Source organism: Cyprinus carpio, chromosome B5 (genome assembly GCF_018340385.1).
Source record: "Cyprinus carpio isolate SPL01 chromosome B5, ASM1834038v1, whole genome shotgun sequence".
Taxonomy (NCBI): domain Eukaryota; kingdom Metazoa; phylum Chordata; class Actinopteri; order Cypriniformes; family Cyprinidae; genus Cyprinus; species Cyprinus carpio.
Window position 1 is genome coordinate 26949817 of NC_056601.1, and position 22369 is coordinate 26972185.

The window sequence follows — 22369 nt, forward strand, 5'->3', positions numbered from 1 at the left end:
CAGACATATTTGCTTAATATATGCATATTTCCCTCCTGATTCAGACGAGACAACTTTTTCACTGGAGGAAGAAATATTATTGTTAGAGGACTTGTTTTTGTCAGAAGCAACCATTGAAAGTTAAAAACATCTTATTGATGAATTTGTTTCTTTAAAAACATGCATCTTTTCGCCTCACAAGATGTTAATTGATGGATTGGAGTGGTGTGGATTACTTGTGGGTTATCGTGATGTTTTTATCAGCTCTTTGGACTCTCAGTCTGACGGCACCCATTAACTGCAGAGGATCCATTGGTGAGTAAATCCTGTAAAGCTAAATTTCTCCAAATCTCTTCCGATGAAGAAACAAACTAATCTACATATTGGGTGGTCAGAGGGTAAGTACATTTTCAGCCTATTTTCATTTTTGAGCTATTCCTTTAAGTGTGGGCATATTTAGATTTTTTTTTGAGTTAGACTGTTTTTTGTGTTTTCTTTTGTTGTTTTATTTGGATCCTAACAAAATGCTTTAGACACATTTTCTTTGCTTGTGCTATTTTTATTTTTATTTTTTATAAATACCACTGACATTTTAAGTGACATTAAGGTGACATCATATATAAGGAAACATTATAAACTACTATTTAAAAAATATTATCAGCAATATGAATGCTTGCAGGTGTGTATGAACATTCTTTGTAACTGACTACCTTGAAATAATTTTTACAAAATGACTTCAGCCAAATGCAGACACAGACATTCATATAAAATTGCAAACTAGGAAAACCATCCTAATGCAGAGAACATTTTTGTTGTGCTGCTTTTGCATGAGTGTGCATGTAATGTAACAACCATTGGGAAAGTAACAAAGAAATTATTTTCTGTTGGTAGTGACATCTTCAGTTTATGCTCTTTTATTATAGGAGATACCCTGAAAATGCAGAAGAAAGAGAGTTAAAAAAGGAAACTAAAGAAATTAAACCAAGCACTGAAAGGACAGAAAATGACCAGGTAATCAAGACTGGAGCAAAGGAGGTGAACATTAACATCTTGGACACATTTGACCAAATCTGTTGTTGTGCTTTAAATTGAAACATTTAGCTCTAAAGGGTCATGCTTAAATGCAGAACTAAAACTAAGTTGAAGGAAAGGTGGCCAAGTGTCTGGTATTTTTGATCTCTCTATCTGTAAAAATCATATAAGAGAAAATGTGTGTGTGCAGAACCAGCACAGTTCTTTACCGGATTGTGAAGGTGTTGGTGGGGATCCAGTTTGTGAAACTAAAGGTTCGGAAGAGAATAGTCAACTGGACAAAACCCCTCTGAACCCTTATCAACCAGACCAAATTGTGGGTAAGTCCATCACACACTTGCTTGTATTAGGAACTCTGTTTGGGGGAACTAAATTAGCTAGAGTGGGGTCTACATTGGCTATAATTATTTGACTATTCAAAATTTTGCTTTACATACATTTACCACAATAATTAGTGGTGTTTTTTTTTTAAATGTTGTGCTTCATAAACAACAAAAATGACCAAAGAATTTGAAGTTGTATTGCCTTTAATGTATATTTCTTCAGTTTCTAAAACTATCTTACCTTTTTTCAGGTGTGAACTACGTCATCCCAGTGACTGGCTTCTTTTGCAAGCTGTGTAACATATTCTACACTGATGAGAAGAGAGCAAAATCAGAGCACTGCTGCAGCCTTGAACACTACAACAACCTCAAGGTGACTGCAATAGAGTTAGAAGAGCAATAATAAAATGTTATACTCATAATGAACATTTTATAACACCTGTTACCACATATCAATTGAATTGTATGGTAAAGTTAACATGAAAAAAAAAAAATATATATATATATATATATATATATATATATATATATATATATATATATATATATATATATATATATATATAATATATATATATATATATATATATATATATATATATATATATATATATATATATAATATTAACTACTAAATAATAACCCAAAAAAGAAAAACACATAAATAAATATAAAATAAAATAAAATTCTACTAAATAATAATACAAAAAAAAATTAATTACAAATAAATAGAATAAAATACAAAAAAAATACTTGCAATCAGACCACAGTTACTTTTTTATAGATTAGATGATTACTTGTTATTCACATAATAGCAATAAATTATTCATAATTTATTAATTCTCCATAATTCCTTTTTTTCATCTTTGAAAGTTTCCTTTCTAAAATAGCCTGCCGCTTATATACACTCAGAGTTTTGTGGACATTCACACAGAGATCAGTCATTAGTCGGGTGGCTACACAGCATTTGGCCATTTGATTTATAAAAATCCTTTCAGGTTTTAGAAGTGTTTCAACATTGCATCAACTACTGATGAATATTCATTTTTATTTGAATTATCAATCAGTAGGTTATTTAACCATGTATTATGTAGTAAAAAGCTTTAATTACATTATTTACATGTAATGCAGACATTCCCAAATTTTGTCATCTGAACCTCTTTCACCTAATGTATTTCCTTTAAAGGGCTGGTCAACCAGCTATTTTCAAAGGCTTGATTGTGTTTACGGGGGGCACTGTAACACATGGTCGTGCTTTTTTTTTTTTTTTTTTTTTCAAAAAAAATTGCATTTTTTTTTTCATATATTTTACCGCTGTTTCTGTTCTCCTAAAAATGGTCTGTTGACACCCTGGTTCTATGAAGCCACTTCCTCAGAAATATGCAATGGGCTCAGATTGGTTAGCTTTTCCTTTGTGTTGTGATGGTGGTGATCTTTAGGGGGCAGGGTTTTAGGGTTTATGATGTCACAAACCAAGGAAGAAACTTGAAGTCTTTACCATCCGTTTGTTGTAGGCTTTAAAACCTAATTCTGTAAAAAAAAATTTGGGGGGTGTCCTGAACTCAATAGAGTTTACTCACACTTTTGGTCCATGAACTGGATCTCGCTCTGAATGCGCTCAATTGATCCTTCACAAAAACCCGCCCTCCTTAGTTACTGTTGCTATGTCCGACAAGCCAGGCCTCTCTCACACTACATGCCATGTTCTTACGCAGTAATAAATACATTGCGGAACAAAGAGGAAACTGACAACACGCTGACAGACAAGACAGAGCAGGTTACTTCTGGTATGAAACAAGGTCTCAATTTTAATTTTTTTTATTTTTTAAGAAATTTAAAGAATAAATACCGTTTGTTGCCTCTTTAATGTGCTGTGACAGATCGCTGTAATGCCTCAATACAAGCGGCACACGTGAACCAATCCTCTTTTCATATTTAACGTTACTTAAAGCACGAAATAAACAAATTGACATCGTAACGTATTTTATTTCAACCATGGAAAAACATCAATACACAATAGACAGAGTCCACCGAAATGAATCTGCTCTGCTGTCTGATTTTGTTTGTCGGGCAAGATGGTGGATTTGGCGTTATGATTGGCCAGATCGCCTGTCAATCAAGCTTTTTGCGAATGGCAAATTTCTTAGTTCCAGAATTAACTCACTGAGGGTGCTCTGATATATATATTTTGTCTCATTCACTGCTATGGTTATCATTATGTCAGTCATTACTATTTCGAGAGTGAATCCAGCATAAATATGAGGATACCATTTCCGGAACTTTGCATTGTGTATTTGTCTGAAAGACAAGTTTCATAAAATTCTGAATGGATTATACCCTAGAAAGTGTGCAAAGCTTGCTCCCTTTATAATCAAGTCAAGTCAAGTCATCTTTATTTATATAGCGCTTTAAACAAAAAAGATTGCGTCAAAGCAACTGAACAACATTAATTAGGAAAACAGTGTCAATAATGCAAAATGACAGTTAAAGGCAGTTCATCATTGAATTCAGTGATGTCATCATGCAGCTCAGTTCAGTTTAAATGGTATCTGTGCAATAATTTGCAATCAAGTCAACGATATCGATGTAAATGAAGTGTCTCCAACTAAGCAAGCCAGAGGCGACAGCGGCAAGGAACCAAAACTCCATCAGTGACAGAATGGAGAAAAATACCTTGGGAGAAACCAGGCTCAGTTGGGGGGGCAGTTCTCCTCTGACCAGACGAAACCACCAGTTCAGTTCCAGGCTGCAGCAAAGTCAGATTGTGCAGAAGAATCATCTGTTTCCTGTGGTCTGTCCCGGTGGTCGTCTGAGACAAGGTCTTTACGGGGGATCTGTATCTGGGGCTCTAGTCCTGGTCTCCGCTGTCTTTCAGGGCTGTAGAGGTCCTTTCTAGGTGCTGATCCACCATCTGGGCTGGATACATACTGGATCCGGGTGACTACAGTGACCCTCTGACTTGGATACATACTGGATCTGGTGGCTACGGTGACCTCGGAATAAGAGAGAAACAGACTAATATGAGCGTAGATGCCATTCTTCTAACGATGTAGCAAGTACATTGGGTGTTATGGGAAGTGTTCCCGGTTCCGGTTTACCTAATTAATGCAGCCTAAAAATCCTTTAACAGATTTGGATATTAGAAGTGTATTAGTATGTTATGTGTAAGCCAGGTTAAAGAGATGGGTCTTTAATCTAGATTTAAACTGCAAGAGTGTGTCTGCCTCCCGAACAATGTTAGGTAGGTTATTCCAGAGTTTGGGCGCTAAATAGGAGAAGGATCTGCCGCCCGCAGTTGACTATGATATTCTAGGTATTATCAAATTGCCAGAGTTTTGAGAACGGAGCAGATGTGGAGGACTATAATGTAACAAGAGCTTGTTCAAATACTGAGGTGCTAAACCATTCAGGGCTTTATAAGTAATAAGCAAGATTTTAAAATCTATACGATGTTTGATAGGGACCCAGTGCAGTGTTGACAGGAGCGGGCTAATATGATCATACTTCCTGGTTCTAGTAAGAACTCTAGCTGCTGCATTTTGGACTAACTAGAGTTTGTTTACTAAGCGTGCAGAACAACCACCCAAAAGAGCATTAGAATAGTCTAACCTTGAGGTCATAAACGCATGGATTAACATTTCTGCATTTGACATTGAGAGCATAGGTCACAATTTAGATATATTTTTGAGATGGAAAAAATTCAGTTTTACAAATGCTAGAAACGTGGCTTTCAAAGGAAAGGTTGCTATCAAATAGCACACCTAGGTTCCTAACTGATGATGAAGAATTGACAGAGCAGCCATCAAGGCTTAGACAGCGTTCTAGGTCATTACATGCAGAGCTTTTAGGCCCTATAATTAACACCTCTGTTTTTTTCAGAATTTAGCAGTAAGAAATTACTTGTCATCCAGTTTTTTTATATCGACTATGCATTCCGTTACTTTTTCAAATTGGTATGTTTCGCCGGGCCGCGAAAAAAAATATAGAGCTGAGTATCATCAGCATAACAGTGAAAGCTAACACCGTGTTTCCTGATGATATCTCCCAAGGGTAACATGTAAAGCGTGAAGAGTAACGGCCCTAGTACTGAGCCTTGCGGTACTCCATACTGCACTTGTGATCGATATGATACCTCTTCATTCACTGCTACGAATTGATGGCGGTCATATAAGTACGATTTAAACCATGCTAATGCACTTCCATTAATGCCAACAAAGTGTTCTAGTCTATGCAAAAGTATATTGTGGTCAATAGTGTCGAACGCAGCACTAAGATCCAATAGCACTAATAGAGAGATACAACCACGATCAGATGATAGGAGCAGGTCATTTGTAACTCTAAGGAGAGCAGTCTCAGTACTATGATATGGTCTAAATCCTGACTGGAAATCCTCATAGATGCCATTTTTCTCTAAGAAGGAATATAATTGTGAGGATACTACCTTTTCTGGTATCTTGGAAAGAAAAGGGAGATTCGAGATCGGTCTATAATTAACTAGTTCTTTGGGGTCAAGTTGTGTTTTTTTGATGAGAGGCTTAATAACAGCCAGTTTGAAGGTTTTGGGTACATACCCTAATAACAATGAGGAATTAATTATAGTCAGAAGAGGATCTATGACTTCTGGAAGCACCTCTTTTAGGAGCTTAGATGGAATAGGGTCTAACATACATGTTGTTGGTTTAGATGATTTAAACAAGTTTATACAATTCTTCCTCTCCTATAGTAGAGAATGATTGGAACTGTTCCTCAGTGGATCTATAGTGCACTGTCTGATGTGATACTGTAGCTGATGGCTGCATGGTTACAGTTTTATCTCTAATAGTATCGACTTCAGAAGTAGTTCATAAAGTCATTACTGCTGTGATGTTGAGAAATGTCAACACTTGTTGATGCTTTATTTTTCGTTAATTTAGCCACTGTATTGAATAAATACCTGGGGTTATGTTTGTTTTCTTCTAAAAGAGACGAAAAGTAATCAGATTTAGCCGTTTTTAATGCTTTTCTGTAAGATAGGTTACTTTCCCTCCAAGCAATACGAAATACTTCTAGTTTTGTTTTCCTCCAGCTGCGCTCCATTTTCCGGGCTGCCCTCTTTAGGGTGTGAGTGTGCTCATTATACCACGGTGTCAAACTGTTTTCCTTAACCTTCCTTAAGCGTAAAGGAGCAACTGTATTTAAAATGCTAGAAAAGAGAGAGTCCATAGTTTCTGTTACATCATCAAGTTGTTCTGAGGTTTTGGATATGCTAAGGAATTGGGATACATCAGGAAGATTACTTAGAAAGCAGTCTTTTGTGGTAGAAGTGATGGTTCTACCATACTTGTAACAAGAAGTGGAATTTACAGTTTTAGCTATATGAAGTTTGCACAAAACTAAATAATGATTTGAGATATCATCACTTGGCTGCATAATTTCAACACCATCAACATCAATTCCATGTGACAGTATTAAATCTAGAGTATGATTTTGACAATGAGTAGGTCCTGAGACGTGTTGTCTCTATCACTAAAATCACTAAAAAGCTTTCGCTCATCTTAGTTTTTGGCAGTCTCACAAGGTTCCATTATAATCAGTGAAGCTCTCTGAACTGCACAATGAATCACTTGTGCACTGTTATGAGATGATTCATGATCTTGAAAAACTGTGCTTACTGTTTTCAGGAGTGAGTGAATTTTGACTAAATAAAACACCTCTAATTGGCCAGATAGATCTGTGATTGGCTACATTGTGAGTTTAATGCAGAAAATTGCTGATGCATATTAAAATGATTAAAGGGATAGTTCTCACCAAAAAAAATTAAGATTTGCTGTTATTTTACTCTCAGACCATCCAATATGTAGGCGACTTTTTTTTTCTGCAGTAGAACATTAAAGGGGTCATGAGATTGATTTTTATTGAATTTAAAGGGGTCGTATGATGTGATTTTTCCTTTCTCTTTTGAGTGTTACAAGCCCTTGGTGCATAAAGAAGATCTGTAAAGTTGCAAAGACTAAAGTCTCAAATCCAAAGAGATATTCTTTATAAAAGTTTGGAGTCAACCACACCCACCTAAAACGGCTCGTTCTAACACGCCCCCACATGTCTACGTCACGATGTGGGAAGATTTGCATAACACTGCCCAAATGTTCAGGCAAAGAAAGAAGGCATAACTTTTATTCTCGCTGTTGCCGCCGTCGCCATGTTGTGGAGTCGCTGTGTTTCGTTGTGAAAGTGAAACTACTTTGTTTGGCCTTCCAAAAGAGGACACAAATAGAAATCAGTGGTTAAGCTGTATTTACAACACCGTTCCAGAACAGTTCAACCCAAATATTCAGATGTGTGCTGCACATTTTATGGATGAGGATTTGTTTCTATATAGTGGGGTAGTTTCAACTTTGCAAGGACAGTCTGGCGCCTCTGACTCACAGCCTGTAAGTATGTTTTTTATATTTAAATAATTTGTCAATGATGATTCAAACGTGAGTTTTAGGAAGTTTAGAGTAGGCTTGTTGTTTCTTGTTTCTCCAATCACAAATGCAGACATGGTTTTATGTTTAAGCAGCATGATATGCAACGCAAATTGTAAAAAGTCAGTATAAGTCATTATAATCAGTAATTATGTCCCCACTGGATGCAACAAATGCCTCCTTTGTAATGGGTTTTATTGGTTTTGTCTCTTCTAGTGATGTCCGGATCGGGAATGAATCTTCTTAGTGAACCGGTCAAAGCAGTTCACCAAATCGAACTCAATAGTTTGAAACAGTTTGCGTCTTCAGTACACACTAATCCACAAATTACTTAAATTATTAGGTTTATAAGCGTGCCTGACACTCCCTCTGACGTGAAATAAACCAATATCCTGAGTTATTCAGTTACTCCTAACAGTACATTGACTGAACTGCTAAAAGAGAACTGATGATGGGATGTGCACGAGCAGAGCAGCTGGACTGAGTCTCATTCTGCTGGAGACGGCATCACAGTATGGTAAGGGGCGTAACATTTCCGTCACACGCTTGAGGTATTCGGCCAATCACAACACAATCTATAGCTGGCCAATCAGAGCACACCTTGCTTTTTTAGAACGATGAGCTTTGTAAAAATCAATGCATTTCAGGAAGGCGGGGCATAGAGGAGAAACAATAATGTACAGTATGTGGAAAATAATTTGTTTTTTGAACCTTAAACCGCATAAACACATTGCATTACACCAAATACACAAAATAATGTTATTTTTAGCAACGTCATTTGATCCCTTTAATGTGTTCCTTGAGGTTTACTTATTTGTTGTTAAAGTTTTTTCAGAAACAGGCTTTTTTTAAGGGGCGAGTCCTTTAAGGCTTTTCAGTAATCTGCCACAGTTATGATTAGCTAATGTCATTGCATTGGAAACGGTATTAGTGCCCCCTTGCTATTTCGTGTGAGTGTTTGGCCAACATTTCCAGACAAAGCATTATTAAATCATCCACTTATAGCTGCAGATATAGTACAGCTTCATCTTACTACAAATGTTTCTTTGTGAACTCTCCATGACACACGTCTCGTTTACAAAACAATATACTCCTCAGTCCTCTGACATGATCCGGGATAGCATTAAAAATAAACTATGCTACACTTAAATCTGCACCAACGATGCGTTCCTGTCACGTATCACACATGCGCACTTCAATAAGCTGACAGAAAGTGGGTTAGTGGGTTACATAAACTGGTGAATTGGTTATTTGAACCAGTTCATTGAAACAAATTGTCTAAAAGAACCAGTTTGCGAAAAAGAAGTGGACTTCCGGGTTTTCCTAAGGCTCTGGATTAGTGATAATAATGTTGTAAATTATATTCAGTTTATTGTACAGACTGATCATTTCACTTCACAAGAACTCAATATATTATTAGGAGCCACGGGTAGTACTTTTGTGTTGCCTGTATATGTTTTTTTTGACTCTCAAAGTGACAGCAGCCATAGACTTGCATTTTATGAATCACCAAGGACTACAGTTTCAGCTAAAAACCTCCTTTACTCTTCTACTAAAGAAATTTCTGCAGTTCCTGTGGCTCAGTGGTAGAAGCGCGAAAGGCCGTGGGTTCAATTCCCAGGGAACACACACTGATATATATATATATATATATATATATATATATATATATATATATATATATATATATATATATATATATATATATATATATATAGAATGCACTGTACATCGCTTTGGATAAAAGTGTCTGCTAAATGCATAAATGTAAAGGGAAAAAAAAGTCACCTACATCTTGCATGGCCTGAGGAAGAGTTCCTTTTTGGGTGAACTATCCTTTTTAAAAGGTTTTTTTTTTTTTAATTCTGTTAAGGAATATTTAGGACAAAATTCTGACTAGTACAGATAAGTGCCATGTTGTGTGCCATCAATGATTTTCATCGATGAAACTCTGCATGGCACAAGCTGGTATCTAATCTCCCAGCCAATGAAACAACATGCTTCCTATGCCTCTTGTTCTGGTTATGTGGATGAGCTTACATATTTTTTTATTTTTTTATTTTCAGCTTAAACATGCTGAAGTGGTGGAAGAGGCAGATGGACACCCAGATGGCTGAGTGAAAGAACACAAAGAAGACAAAGACATTGTACTTTTGAGCCATTGTTTTTTATTTGTTTTCATTCCAGTTAGTTTCCATATTCTTTCTGTTCAAATGTTTTTTCACCATTTTACAAGAGTGAGTGAGTGTGTGTGTGTGAGGCAGATTTTGTGGACAAAATTGTGTAGCCATTGTGATAGTTTGGATGTTTAACTGTAAGCAGAATGAACATGTATATCAGCTAAAGGAGAATGTTACACTATGCTCTTGAAATAAACTCATGTTTGTTTACTGTCACCTGTATGCAAGCTATATGAATGAGTGTACAATTTTCCATCAGTTCAAATGTGTCTTACCACAAACCAATACACTATACCTTGCAGCTTGTGTCTGTGAAGGTCAGAATTAAATGAACGTGCAATGATTTGTACAAGTAGAGGCACATTTTTGAATACAGTTGTTCACTTTTGTGTAAATATATCAATGCACACAAAAAATGGTCTGGTGAAGAGTTTACCTTTCACAAACACATAAACAACTACCAGTGAATAGTAAGATATATTTGCAACAGTTATCGAAATAATAGACATTTGTGCACACAATTAAAAACTGAGACTAATATCTAGTCCTCTGTTTTACAGTAGTCAAACAATGTTGAATAAAAAAACAACAACAAATGTATCTACATTCCAAGAAATTAAAACTAAACTAAACCATTTAGTAAATAGGAAAGAAAAAAAGATGGTTAATTAGATTTTTCTAATAATAAATGGATTTAAAATCAAACCACAAAAATAAAAACAAGAAACACGGAACTAAACAGCCAAACATTTAAGTCATGACAATTGGTATTTTGATTGTCAAAGGTACTATGTATAGATACAAAAGTGATACTTCACAATAAATAAATATAATAATCTGCAATACAGTCTTAGCATAAGAACCACGTTTACTTTACATGCATGTTAGTTAATGCATAAAATTAACAAAAGTTGAAAATAGCTGCATTTAAAATGACTTTTAATAAATAGCACATTCTTTTGTATTAGTGTTACTTGAGTCAGACTCTTAAGCACACGGTTCTTTTCTCATATCACTGGAATGTATAGCATCATTTCATTGCAGCAACATCAGAAATTTCTGCACAACAATGACATTTTCTGAAGACATAGTATGACTCGATTAATGAGTCGATTAGTTTGGCGCATTCTGCTAGCAGGAACATGAACCTTTATAGTTAGTATACATCAATAATAATATACATTTGGTAGCAACTGAGCACAGTATCACTTTAATCCAATACATTTATATTTTAAGCACTTTATTTCATATATCTTGACATACTGATTAGTTACATATGGCTTTAAGTAAAAATAGACTTTTCTTCAGAATTTTCCTATTGCATGCGCAACTCATTTAGCCCAATTGGTAGAGTATGGGCTTGCAACACCGATATTGTTGGTTTAATTTCATAGGACACAATTCCTTAAATGGACTTTTATGTTGCTTCGGGTAAAATAATGAGCTAAATGCATAATCATAAATGAACGCTAGACATTCAAGTACCAGATTGTCAGCTTATGATTCTTAAAGAGCTACATGTTTACAGAGATGCGCATTTCAAGAGACTTTATGAGTTGAGCTTTTAGATACAATATTTAATTTAAATTGTTTATTTTGCACATTTTGGCCTTGATCTGAAGCTTGCCTGAGAGTCAATAACAGCCGGCACTGCTGGATTGTGGATGAAAGGACAACATTCTAATATGTGTAATTCAAGGACTGGAGTAAGCAGTAACAGGTCCACAGTTTATCTATATACATACACACACGTACACATTCCTCCTACAACTGGAGCTCTAGAATTGGCTTTCGGCTCCAGTACAGATTTTAAATACCAAACTGTATGGTGTTTAGGGATTGCTCTCATGTCCATTGTGTCGAGGAGAGTCATACCGCATGATTTGCCGTGGGGTGCCATACCCTACCATGCCAGATTGAGAGGCTCCACGATTGGTTCCCATTTGCATGCCGATAAGACTGCGACCTTGACGCAGCTGCTCCTCAGAAAACTCCCGCTTGTGGACCTTGGCTTTCCTAAAACATAAGAACATTAAAATGCAGGAAGTATGTGCTTAGAGGTTGCATGAGATGGAGCAGCTGTATTTGAATTAGTGCCGTAGATCCAGACTTCTGACTGTTGGCATAAAGTCTGGTCCAGGTTCCAGACAATGGGAAAAAAATTTGTTGATTTTGTCTGGCCTTTCTTTTGAAAAATAAAGTTTTTTTTACTACTGATAACATGACAGAATGTTCAGAATGTATTTCAAAGATCCAAAGCTACTAACCTCACCACTAATTATTCTTCATACATGCTCATTGGCCTTTGGTAAGCGATTGTGACACTTGCACAGTCCACATAAAGTACAGAAGTTGTGTTGAAACACTGAATTTCAAGTATAGCCTAAAATAAAACACTGTGCTTTTTTTTCTTATTTTCCGTCACTGATTTTGGTCTTTAAGTTAGTTTAAGCCAATGCAGTGCCACTGGTTGTTTTTGCAGTCTAAAGAAATCTGATGATCAAGACATGAAAATTGTATATGCTAATTTTTGTCACGTAAGAAAACAAAATCATGCTTTGGTAAAAAAGTATTGACATAAAAGGCTGAAATTATGAGATACAAAGACAATTATGAGATATAAAGTCATTATTATGATATCACAAGTCATGAAATAAAAAGTCGAACGTGACAAAAAAATCATAATTATGACAAAAAGTTGTAATTATGAGGTAAAAAGTAAAAAAAAAAAAATCTCATATTTCCACTTTTTATGTCATACTCGCAACTTTTCATCTTATAATTATGCGGACCTTGAGCTTGATCGGATCATCCGAAGGTGCATCTACACTATTGTTTTACTGTCCACAATGCTATGGACCTGTCACAAAAGCCTATTTTAACTTCAGTAAATCATAAATTGGATATATAGGCAATAGCCAGTTAAGATAACACCAAAAGCACTTACCAATGATTATTTGAAATGAAAATAATCCATTTGTAATAAAACAGCAGTTCTTATAGAAGGTTTCTTGCACTGTTCACACTCTTAATTACCTACATCACTTAAAGGTGTTGTATGTAGGATTGACACAGAGTGGTTGAGCTTGGTATTGCAGTCCAAATTCAAAATATTGCAGAGGGTTTTTTTCACCCGGTCCCTCCTCCTCAGACTTGACACACACGCAGGTTGCCAGATTGACGCTCTGACCCCTTTAGTTTGCCAGCTTCCATGACTGAAATGAAATACGCTGTGACTCCCGCCAACTGGCAACCCAAAGTGCTGAAATAGAATTGGCTAAACTGGCAATGGGTGGGTTTCACAAGCCAAAACAGAGACCGACATTCCGGCCCTTAATGACTAATTAACTGACTGTACCACCCTTTTTCAGATAAACAAATATGTTAACTTAGTATGTTTGGAGATATTTAAGAAACATGCTATGGTATTTTTATGCTTTAATAGAGACAAAACCTTGCAAAGACTGCTCCCACCAGGTACAATTAAAACAATTTGATTGGCTGATGAATCTAAATTTAGATTCTACTCGTATGCACTGTTGGTAATTCTGCACGGGCTGTGATACATAAGATCTGGGGGGTCTCAGTCATAGTGCTAACGGGTGGCACCATTCTTTGTCCAGCTCACCTATGAAACCAATCTTTGTCTCCACGGTAATGTCCATCATCCCTTGTCAGAGCTTCACTTCCCAAAGCCATCAGTGTCCTCTGGACTGCAGCCATGTCCTTTCCTTTAAAACAGAGCGAAAAGCCTCATGAACATGATACCTGTGACACAGTGCTTGCCAAAGGCATCTTGAACAGTATTATATACACCATGTTAATGACAATAGTTAAATCAGGAGTTCTTAACTCTGGCTCTCGAGGTCCACTTTCCTGCAGAGTTTAGCTCCACCCCTAATCAAACTAATGAGGATTTATTTGTAATGCAACCTTATGATTTGAAATTATAGACCTAATTTACTAAAGTAATATTTTTGATTAAACGCAGCGCATGCTACATAATATAGACATCATTTAGGTCTATAGACAAAACCCCCAACGAGTTAAATAGTGCCAGAGTATATAAAAAGGGCAATAAGGTGGATATTGTTAATAATAGTCCCATTTCTGTTCTATGCGTGTTGTCAGAGATAATGAAAATGACCAGACTGAATAAAGTAGAAACAACATTTTGCATGATCTTCAGTCAGGTTTTAGAGTTCATGTATGTTATATATAGTATAACTGATAAGATAAGAAAGATGGTTGATAGTGGTAAATTATGCAGAATGGTTATGTCAGATCTCAGAAGGCCTTTGATACTGTAGATCATTCCATTTTACTGTATAAATTAAAGGCAATAGGTTGCAATGAAGAGGCTATTAGGTGGGTACAATCTTATTTTGAAAATAGAAGTCAGAGAGTATATGTTAAAGGTTTATTGTCTAGTTTGTTACCAATGACTTGTGGTGTTCCTCAAGGAAGCGTTTTAAGTCCTTTATTTTTTCTAATATAAATTATCCTAAAGTAACATATTTGGTGGAACTCTTCATTCAGATGATGCAGCAATTTTTAGCATCTCATCAAAGCAAAAGCGTCCTTGAGGATAGAAAGTCTTGTCAGTTACAAGAGGTGTCCACTTGGTTTTTGGGTAATAAACTTCCCTTGCATTTAGGTAAGACTCAGTCCATTCTCTCTCTGTCTGTCTGTGTGTGTGTGTGTGTGTGTACGTGTGCGTGTGCGTGTGTGTGTGTGTGCGTGTACGTGTGCGTGTACGTGTGCGTGTGCATGTGCGTTACCTTCCCAAAGATCAACAGTTTGGAATATGTCTCCTCTGGTGACACCATAATCTTCAGCAGCCTGCAGGAACTGAGAAATCTTTTCCATTTGCTTAAAGACCATACTAGTTTCTGTAATTTTCTTAATTGGTTCCTCACCACTGGGGTACAGACTGTTGATGAGCCGGCAGAGAATCTGGGAAGGGGTTAAGAGACAGGAAGAGCAAAGAGTGAAAGGAGAAATATATTTAAAGTTCTGCCAGATTGATTACTAAAACAATAAGAGACAGAAATGTGTCTGTGTCTTATACTTATAAAGGTGTCCTATAAAATCAAGCCATCTCAGTTTTTGCATATTATGGGTCTAGTAGGAGCAAGATTACAATTAGTGTTTCACAAATCATAGTAGCGTTTTTCAAGGATGCTTGGATGGTGCTCTATTTCTGGTGCATCTGTGAAGTGTGTATTCATGCATAATTGTTCAGCTAATATTACCCAAAATGTTTTTCAAAAACAAACGTGGCAAGGATTTTTTTTTTTTTTTTACTACAAATTGAAGTTAAATAGTATGATAACGAATTTAGATGCTTAATGCTTACATGAGAATGCAATAATAGGGAGGTGTGTGTTATCAAGAAGACACAATTTCATGGCAAGACAGTGTCCTAATACGTTTGCGCTGTCTTATTATATATTCAAAAATGTGTTCTTTCCCATCATCAGCAAAGTTAATGCTTTTAGTGCACAGTAACAATTAACAGTATGGTACAAAATGCCCTGGATACTTAAATAATATTACTTAAGTATATTTTACAAGAAAATACTATTTCGGCTTTTCTACTTCAAATTTGTTCTGAATTGCATAGTGAAAATTGTTTCTAAACCAAATTTTTCCCACATTCACAATGCCTTTTCATTGTACAGTGTCATAATCATGTCACATGATTATTTTATTATTCCGCAATGTGATTATCATTCCAGAATATGATTCCAGCTTTTAGATGTGTAAGATATAGGGAAAGGTTCACCCAATTGTTTTAGGTTCCCATGTTAAAAATTATCTGCTGATATTAAAATAACGATTTTAAATGACCTCTTAAACACCTCCCTTCCTTCCTCATATTCCTTATTCAACACCTACTGTTCCACTCATAAGCCATTTCTGGAAGTTCTGTTTGCCAGGTTCAGGTCGCTCCAGGTCGTCACCACACTGGGCCACGATCCATCCCACAAGCCGAGCCTCCAACTCTGCATCATACTTCTGTTCAATCTTCTCTTGGACCTCACGGCTGAGCCCATAGCTTGGTCCCCTGTTTGCCATGGCGGCACTCAGACATTAACACCAACCTACACTGGTAAAAAAAATCTCAACCCCTATAGGTTGGAAACACACACAACATGGCTTTTATTTCTTATTTTAAATTACTATATGCCTACTAAAACAGAATGGCTAGAGTTTAAGCTGTAAACCATACTGACAGGAGAGTTCATCAAAATCTCCAATGATTTTTTCCTGTTCCTGTTTCTCTAACTAGAACTTAATATTGCATGTCAACGATTGATACATTTAATATGTTTATCCATTCAAAAACTGACGGGCTATTTGTCCTCCACTGGGTGATATGCAACAAACGAGTCCCTCCTAGACATGCAACAGCAATACAATGATATTGGCGCTGTTAAATAGACCAGCGTTTCCATATGGTCACGATTATTAACAGCAAACTGACATGAATGCCAACTTGTGTCCCACAGACTCTAGTTCAAAATAACAACAGGCAACTACATCAATAACCGATTGTTTAATATGGTCTAATTTATCCACAATGCATTGAAATATTATGCATCAACTTACTAGTGATGGAGGCTGTTTGTTGTTTTCCTCGGCCGTGTAATGTCCGTCTGTTGGCACCATGAAGGACCATTCGTATGGGGCAAGGGGGTGGGACGCAGCTCAGCATCCGTCATTACGTGGAAACAGCCCAAGCAGAGCATCACGCATCATAGTCGCTGATGGAGCTCTACAGTAAGTGTTACGTAAAACGGAAGGTTGCGCGCAATCACTGGCGTGACATGTTGCAGTAGCCTATGTGAAGCGCGTCTAGCCAAAAAGGCATTGAAAGCCGTTCGGAAGAATGGCAGAATTGTGTGCATGGAAACATCAGTGTGCGTAGCTACTTAAAAACTGGACATGATGATTGAGAACACGGTATAATAATACAGTCGGGGATGATGCAATAATATGGTCGCATGTGAATTGCTGCGATCTTTACATTCCTCAAATGCTGATCTTTAGTCAAAGGCTATTTATAAAGCAATTTTGATAAATGCAACAAAGGTGTAAATGTACAGTTTTTTATTGTTAAATAACTGCAAATATACGGTGTCATAGCCTACATACAACTAAACATACAAATAGGAAGTTTCAAATAAAACATAACAGCATAAACGTTTTCAGCATCAAGAAAACAGCCTATATGTAAAAAAGGAAAGAGATGTGTATTTTAGTTGCTGACATCAATTTCAATCTTTTTTTATTTATTTATAATAACCTTTTAGAATTTTTTTTTTTTTTACAGTTAACTGTCAGTCAATACAAAATAGTTTAAAATAATTTGCTATGATTGACATGTTGTGTAATCTATGGAAGGCTGTCCAGTGCCACTTAAAAATGAAATCAACAAAAAATGAAAATGTAAATAAATAAATGTTCAAATAGCATACTGTTTTATATATATATATATATATATATATATATATATATATATATATATATATATATATATATATATATATATATATATATATATATATAACAGATTTATTTAGTTTGTTTTGATTTGTAGTAAAAATGAAAAAATACATTGAAAGAAACTTTGTATTATACTTTATATATACTTTGTATTTTTCACAAAGAATTTGCCAAACTTTTCTTTATCTGATATATATTTAATAATTAATACATTGATAATGGATTCCTTAATTTTATTTTTAAGTGCTCTAGTCTGTATAAGCAATTTATACTATGCTGAAAAGCATTGCTCTAAACTAACTGCAATCTCAGAGAGAACCGAGCAGCTAAAAATTGGCTGCTGCTCTGCTCACAACCCTGAGATCAGCAAAAGCTGCCTCAGCACTCGCCATTGACTTAATCAGTTGATCATTTTTGTCCATATCAATCACTGTTGGCCTGTATGTGCCTCCAGCTGTGCTCTTACATCCCTCAGCATGTCCATGTAGAGCCTATTGGTCTCACTATGGAGAGAAAGAAGACATTTATTTCCTTTGAATTGCTCTCAATATCATAATTTAAACTATTTAGGATACCCACTCAGCCAGAGAACGGTCAAACACAAGGTGTCCCATGTCCATGTAATACTGAGCATTTGTTCTCAGATCAGTCCAGTATTCATTTACCTGCCACATAGACAACATGATGCTGTGATACTAAATACTTACTTAGCCTAATGTCATTAGCAACAGGTGAATTTTATGTGTTGCACTACATTTTTGATACTAAATACTTACTTAGCCTAATGTCATTAGCAACAGGTGAATTTTATTTGTTACACTACATTTTAATTTGTTTTCCATTAATTTTACTATTGTATGCAAAATACCATCGCAACTGGCCCACCTTTACAGGCACTTAGCCCTGCACCAACTGTGATTGCTTCCCCTCTCCTTCTCTCTTCCTTTCAAACACCAGATCAAAGAGTTGGTAGTTACAGCTGGTCATCAGATGGGCACCCCCCTTCATTGGTGTTTCACCGATTTAAGCCCATGACACCTCGGGAAGGCTCGACAGCAGATCCAGCATCCTGGATCTACCCCTGGTGGCCACCACCAACTCTATGTCCTTGTTCGCCCTTCAATAGGTTGGCTCTGCCACCGCACCTCACGCTGCATCCAGATCCACTGAGATGTTGTTTCAGCCTGTTCGGTAACCTTGCCTATCAGCTGTTTCCTGTCCATGCCTTCAATACCCGGCAGCCCAAAGGTTCTCCAGAGTGACTGCCCAGCGAAACCTCTGCAGCTGACCTCTACTGGTGAATTCCAGGCCTTCCATCCATTTTGCTGGCTCTCAAGGATAAGGTCTTGATATTTCCTGTGCTTAAGCTCATGAGTCTCCTCCATCCTTTCTTCCCAGGGTACTGTTAACTCTATAAGCACCACCTGCTTAGTGCTTCTAGACCAGAGGACAATATCCGGTCTGAGGCTGGTCTGTGGTATCTCCTCTGGGAATTTTTGCCGCTTCTTCAGATCTGTCTGCATCTCCCAGTCATTTGCTAAGGCCAAGACCCCTCTACTCCTCCATCCTGCTGCAGTGCTCTCTCCTGTCCTGACAAACTGAATAAAGTGGTGCCCACTGGAAAGTTTAACCTTCTTCCTTGCCTGTTCCACACCATCTGCCAACTGAGACAGGATCTTATCATGACCCCACCGGAATTTCCCATCTGCCAGACTTGACCATCCCTCACACTCTGAGAGGACATGCATAAGGTTGGCTTGCTTTCCACACAATGTGCAGCTGGGACTCTCTGCCATCCCCCAAACATGGAGGTTTGATGGAGTGGGCAGCACATCGTAGACAGAACACATCAAGAACTTTATCTGGCGTCCTTTCATGATCCATATGTCCTGCCACGTCACGGCCCTTTCTCGTTCCTCCTCCCACCTTGTCCAGCTGCCCTGTTTTTTCATGGCTACAGCCTTTACATGTCGGATTTCCTCCTCTGCCTTACTGACCTCCCTCTGTACCATGCTGTGGCATTTCTTTGGGTCAGCTTTGTTTCAACTCGTTCTGGTGAAACAACCCAGTCCAAGCCTGCCCTAGGCTACTGTCCCAACAATGTCCACATGCTGCAGCCGATTCTCAGCCGTCAATGCTCTGCTGGCTGACCATTTATTGCCTGTCCTGACCACAATGCCTGCCTGGCGTACTCTTTCGTCCTTGCTATCTCACAGGAACATGGCATGGCGTGCCTTTGCTGCCTTAAACTCCTCGGTCACTGATGTCACCGGCAGCTGCAGATTGCTGCCTGTACTGTACAGGCCAATGGAGTAAAAACTTCTTGGGACACCCAGTCATCTCCTTAAATAGGTGTTAATCTTTCTCTCCAGTCTCTCTACAGTTGAGACAGGTACCTCATAAACAAGCAGAGGCCAGAGCAGTCTAGGAAGTACCCCATGTTGGTACCCCCAGGCCTTATATTTGCTGGGTAGGCCTCTCTTCTCTAAGGTTGTCATCCAGGTGTCTGCTTGGATAATCATCTCCCTCACACTCTGCTTATCATTGAGGTATGCCCTATACCACTTCCCCAATCTCTTCACTGGTCTCTCCTGAACCGTTGGGATGATGGTATCTTTTATCCTGAAACGGAACCGGTCCTGAATGCGCCCCTTCCTCAATACCATGCTTCTGCCTATTTTTTTAGGTTTAAACTCCATCCTTGCCCAATCGGTGAGCTCAACCAGATCCTCCAACATCCATCTCCCTTCGGGTACTGAATTTGCCGTGATGGTGAGGTCATCCATAAATGCTCTTATGTGTACCTGCTGGATGCCACTGGTCAACACTGCACCTCGACACAACTTCTCTGCTGACTTTACGAGAAGGTTCATCACTGCTGAAAACAAGATCACTGAAATCTTGCAGCCAGTGACAATGCCCACCTCTAGCCTCTGCCATTCGGTGGTAAAATCTCCACAGGTGAAGCGCATGTTGAAGTAGCACTGCAAAAGCTTCTGGAAACGCTCTGGGACATGGTAGATATTCAATGTCAAATCCACCAACTTAAGGGTTTTGTCGCATACACATTTGTTAAATCCAGCCACAGAACTGCCAGGTCACCACGGTTCTTCTTTGCATCTTTGATGATCTTAGTAATTATACTAGTGTGCTCAAGACAGCCCACTTTCCACTTCACAAGATGTTAACTGGTGGACTGGAGTCATGTGGATTACTTGTGGATTTTTGTTCTGTATAATTCAGCTGTTTGGACTCTCATTCTGACGGCACCCATTCACTGCAGAGTATCCATTACTGAGCAAGTGAGGTAATGCTACATTTCTCCAAATGAACAAACAAACTCATCTACATCTTGAATGGCCTGAGGGTGAGTGCATTTTCAACACATTTTAATTTAATTGATGAACTATATCTTTAAGTAGGCTGAATAACTGTATAAATCAACATCTTAATTCAAACATCCAGAATTAGTCTTAATCCAGAAAATTCTATTTCATGTTTAGAACCTCTAAAGAGAACAAATAGAACCTTTTTACCAGGCTACAGAAAAACCTTGGGGGGTTCTTTTAATTAATGTAAATAGTGCTATAGCTTTAAGAGATTTCAAAAATGATTTTAGGTCCATTTCACTCATCACATCATACAGTCACTATAATCATCTGATCAATGCAAACCATTCAGTCTGAGGCTAATGTTCCTAGTGTTCACCTGCTCCTGTAAGGTGTAACCCCACTGGTTCTGGGCATGATTGGGGTCCCAGTAGCCAGACTGCCTCTTTAGACGTAAAAATTTCTTGGCCTGCTCCCCCTTCACAAATGGAGCGGCGAACACACCTATGAGAAAACTTGATTAATAATTCGTCAACAAAACGAGTCAAATGCAATTCTCATTTACATGTACACAATGATGAGTTCTTTTAAATGTTCTTTGCTGTATACAGGCAAAATGAAATTGCATTGATTTACTCACCACTTATGAGAGTCATCAGAATCACTACATGTATATACCTCATGCTTTTCGTTTCTGCACAAGGAAGGAAAATGCCTCTGTGGTCTCTACATAAATAAAATCCATACACATTATCAATACACATTTTAAAATGGTGAGAAGTATCTACTCTGTATGAAAAAATGAAAATCATAAGCATATTATTATTATAGTCATATCACTTTAGTTCAAACAAATGTAAACATCAAAATATGCACATTTAAAAGTGTTTTGGAGAGCTGGCTCCCAAGAACATACTTAAATAACCAACATTACACTGACCACAACTATTGCAAGTCGCAAGTTCATGAAAAAAAATAATTAGAAAGGCACACATAAACGAAAATGGAAAAAAGAAAAAAAAGACTACATTTCATTATGTGCTGACAACAATAAAGTCACAATCTGTATAAAAGCAACCTGAATTGACCTAAGCCATCACTTTCTCCAAAAGATTTGCTGAAGCTGTAGTATTGCAGTGTTTAAAGTTTTACCTGTGCTGTAGGAGACTGAAGTCTGCGAATGATCACGAGAGGCAGTGTGTAGAATTTGGAGCTGTGGTGTGAGAGCGAATAGAGCACTCTTTCAGAACAGATCTGAATACACAACTCTGTGGGAAATATTCAACGAGAACAGCATTAACATTCACATATCTTAAGTAACTATATCAGTTTTAGCACACCTATACACTACAGGCCAAAGGTTTGGAACAATTTAAGATTTTTTTAATGTTCTTTAAAACAGTAATATTGTAAAATATTGTTACCAAGTACATACTTAAATAACCAACATTACACTGACCACAACTATTGCAAGTCGCAAGTTCATGAAAAAAAATAATTAGAAAGGCACACATAAACAAAAATGAAAAAAAAAAAAAAAAGACTACATTTCATTATGTGCTGACAAC

General features: G+C 37.2%; 3 protein-coding genes across 5 annotated transcripts in view; 1 reads left to right on the top strand and 2 right to left on the bottom strand.

The window, feature by feature from the left end:
* Window positions 1–10176, top strand: part of zgc:152816 (uncharacterized protein LOC777712 homolog) — a 32493-nt gene extending 22317 nt beyond the window's left edge. For all 3 annotated transcript variants that reach the window (XM_042725101.1, XM_042725100.1, XM_042725102.1), the window contains exons 16-19: window positions 903–990; window positions 1202–1331; window positions 1586–1707; window positions 9847–10176. In XM_042725101.1, coding sequence (XP_042581035.1) covers window positions 903–990; window positions 1202–1331; window positions 1586–1707; window positions 9847–9897 — 391 coding nt within the window. In that variant the 3' untranslated portion in view covers window positions 9898–10176. The remainder of the gene's footprint in view (window positions 1–902; window positions 991–1201; window positions 1332–1585; window positions 1708–9846) is intronic.
* LOC122137513 (transgelin-3-like) lies at window positions 9932–16790 on the bottom strand. Its single transcript, XM_042725103.1, has 5 exons — window positions 16576–16790; window positions 15862–16094; window positions 14742–14916; window positions 13589–13691; window positions 9932–11976 (listed from the first exon to the last, which is right to left on the bottom strand). The coding sequence occupies exons 2-5, from the start codon at window positions 16039–16041 to the stop codon at window positions 11793–11795; spliced, it is 642 nt and encodes a 213-aa protein (XP_042581037.1). The 5' UTR covers window positions 16042–16094; window positions 16576–16790; the 3' UTR covers window positions 9932–11792.
* An 856-nt stretch (window positions 16791–17646) lies between these two features.
* On the bottom strand, window positions 17647–22081 carry LOC109052987 (uncharacterized protein C3orf85-like). The gene is made up of 5 exons (XM_042725104.1): window positions 21954–22081; window positions 21442–21527; window positions 21181–21305; window positions 18052–18137; window positions 17647–17975 (listed from the first exon to the last, which is right to left on the bottom strand). Exons 2-5 carry the CDS (start codon window positions 21482–21484, stop codon window positions 17900–17902), a joined length of 330 nt encoding a protein of 109 aa, XP_042581038.1. The 5' UTR covers window positions 21485–21527; window positions 21954–22081; the 3' UTR covers window positions 17647–17899.
* Between the last annotated feature and the right edge of the window lie 288 nt (window positions 22082–22369).

Bases quoted from the DNA above. Each gene is read 5' to 3' on its own strand.
- LOC122137513 (XM_042725103.1), bottom strand. From the start codon at position 16,041: ATGGCAAACAGGGGACCAAGCTATGGGCTCAGCCGTGAGGTCCAAGAG. The intron at 13,692-14,741 runs GTAACGCACATG...TCTGTTTTAAAG, and splicing joins AACTGTTGATCTTTGGGAAG to GAAAGGACATGGCTGCAGTC. The intron at 11,977-13,588 runs GTGAGCTGGACA...CTTATGTTTTAG, and splicing joins GACAAAGATTGGTTTCATAG to GAAAGCCAAGGTCCACAAGC.
- LOC109052987 (XM_042725104.1), bottom strand. From the start codon at position 21,484: ATGAGGTATATACATGTAGTGATTCTGATGACTCTCATAAGTG. The intron at 18,138-21,180 runs GTGAACACTAGG...TCTATGTGGCAG, and splicing joins GTTACACCTTACAGGAGCAG to GTAAATGAATACTGGACTGA. The intron at 17,976-18,051 runs GTGGGTATCCTA...TTCTCTCCATAG, and splicing joins TTTGACCGTTCTCTGGCTGA to TGAGACCAATAGGCTCTACA.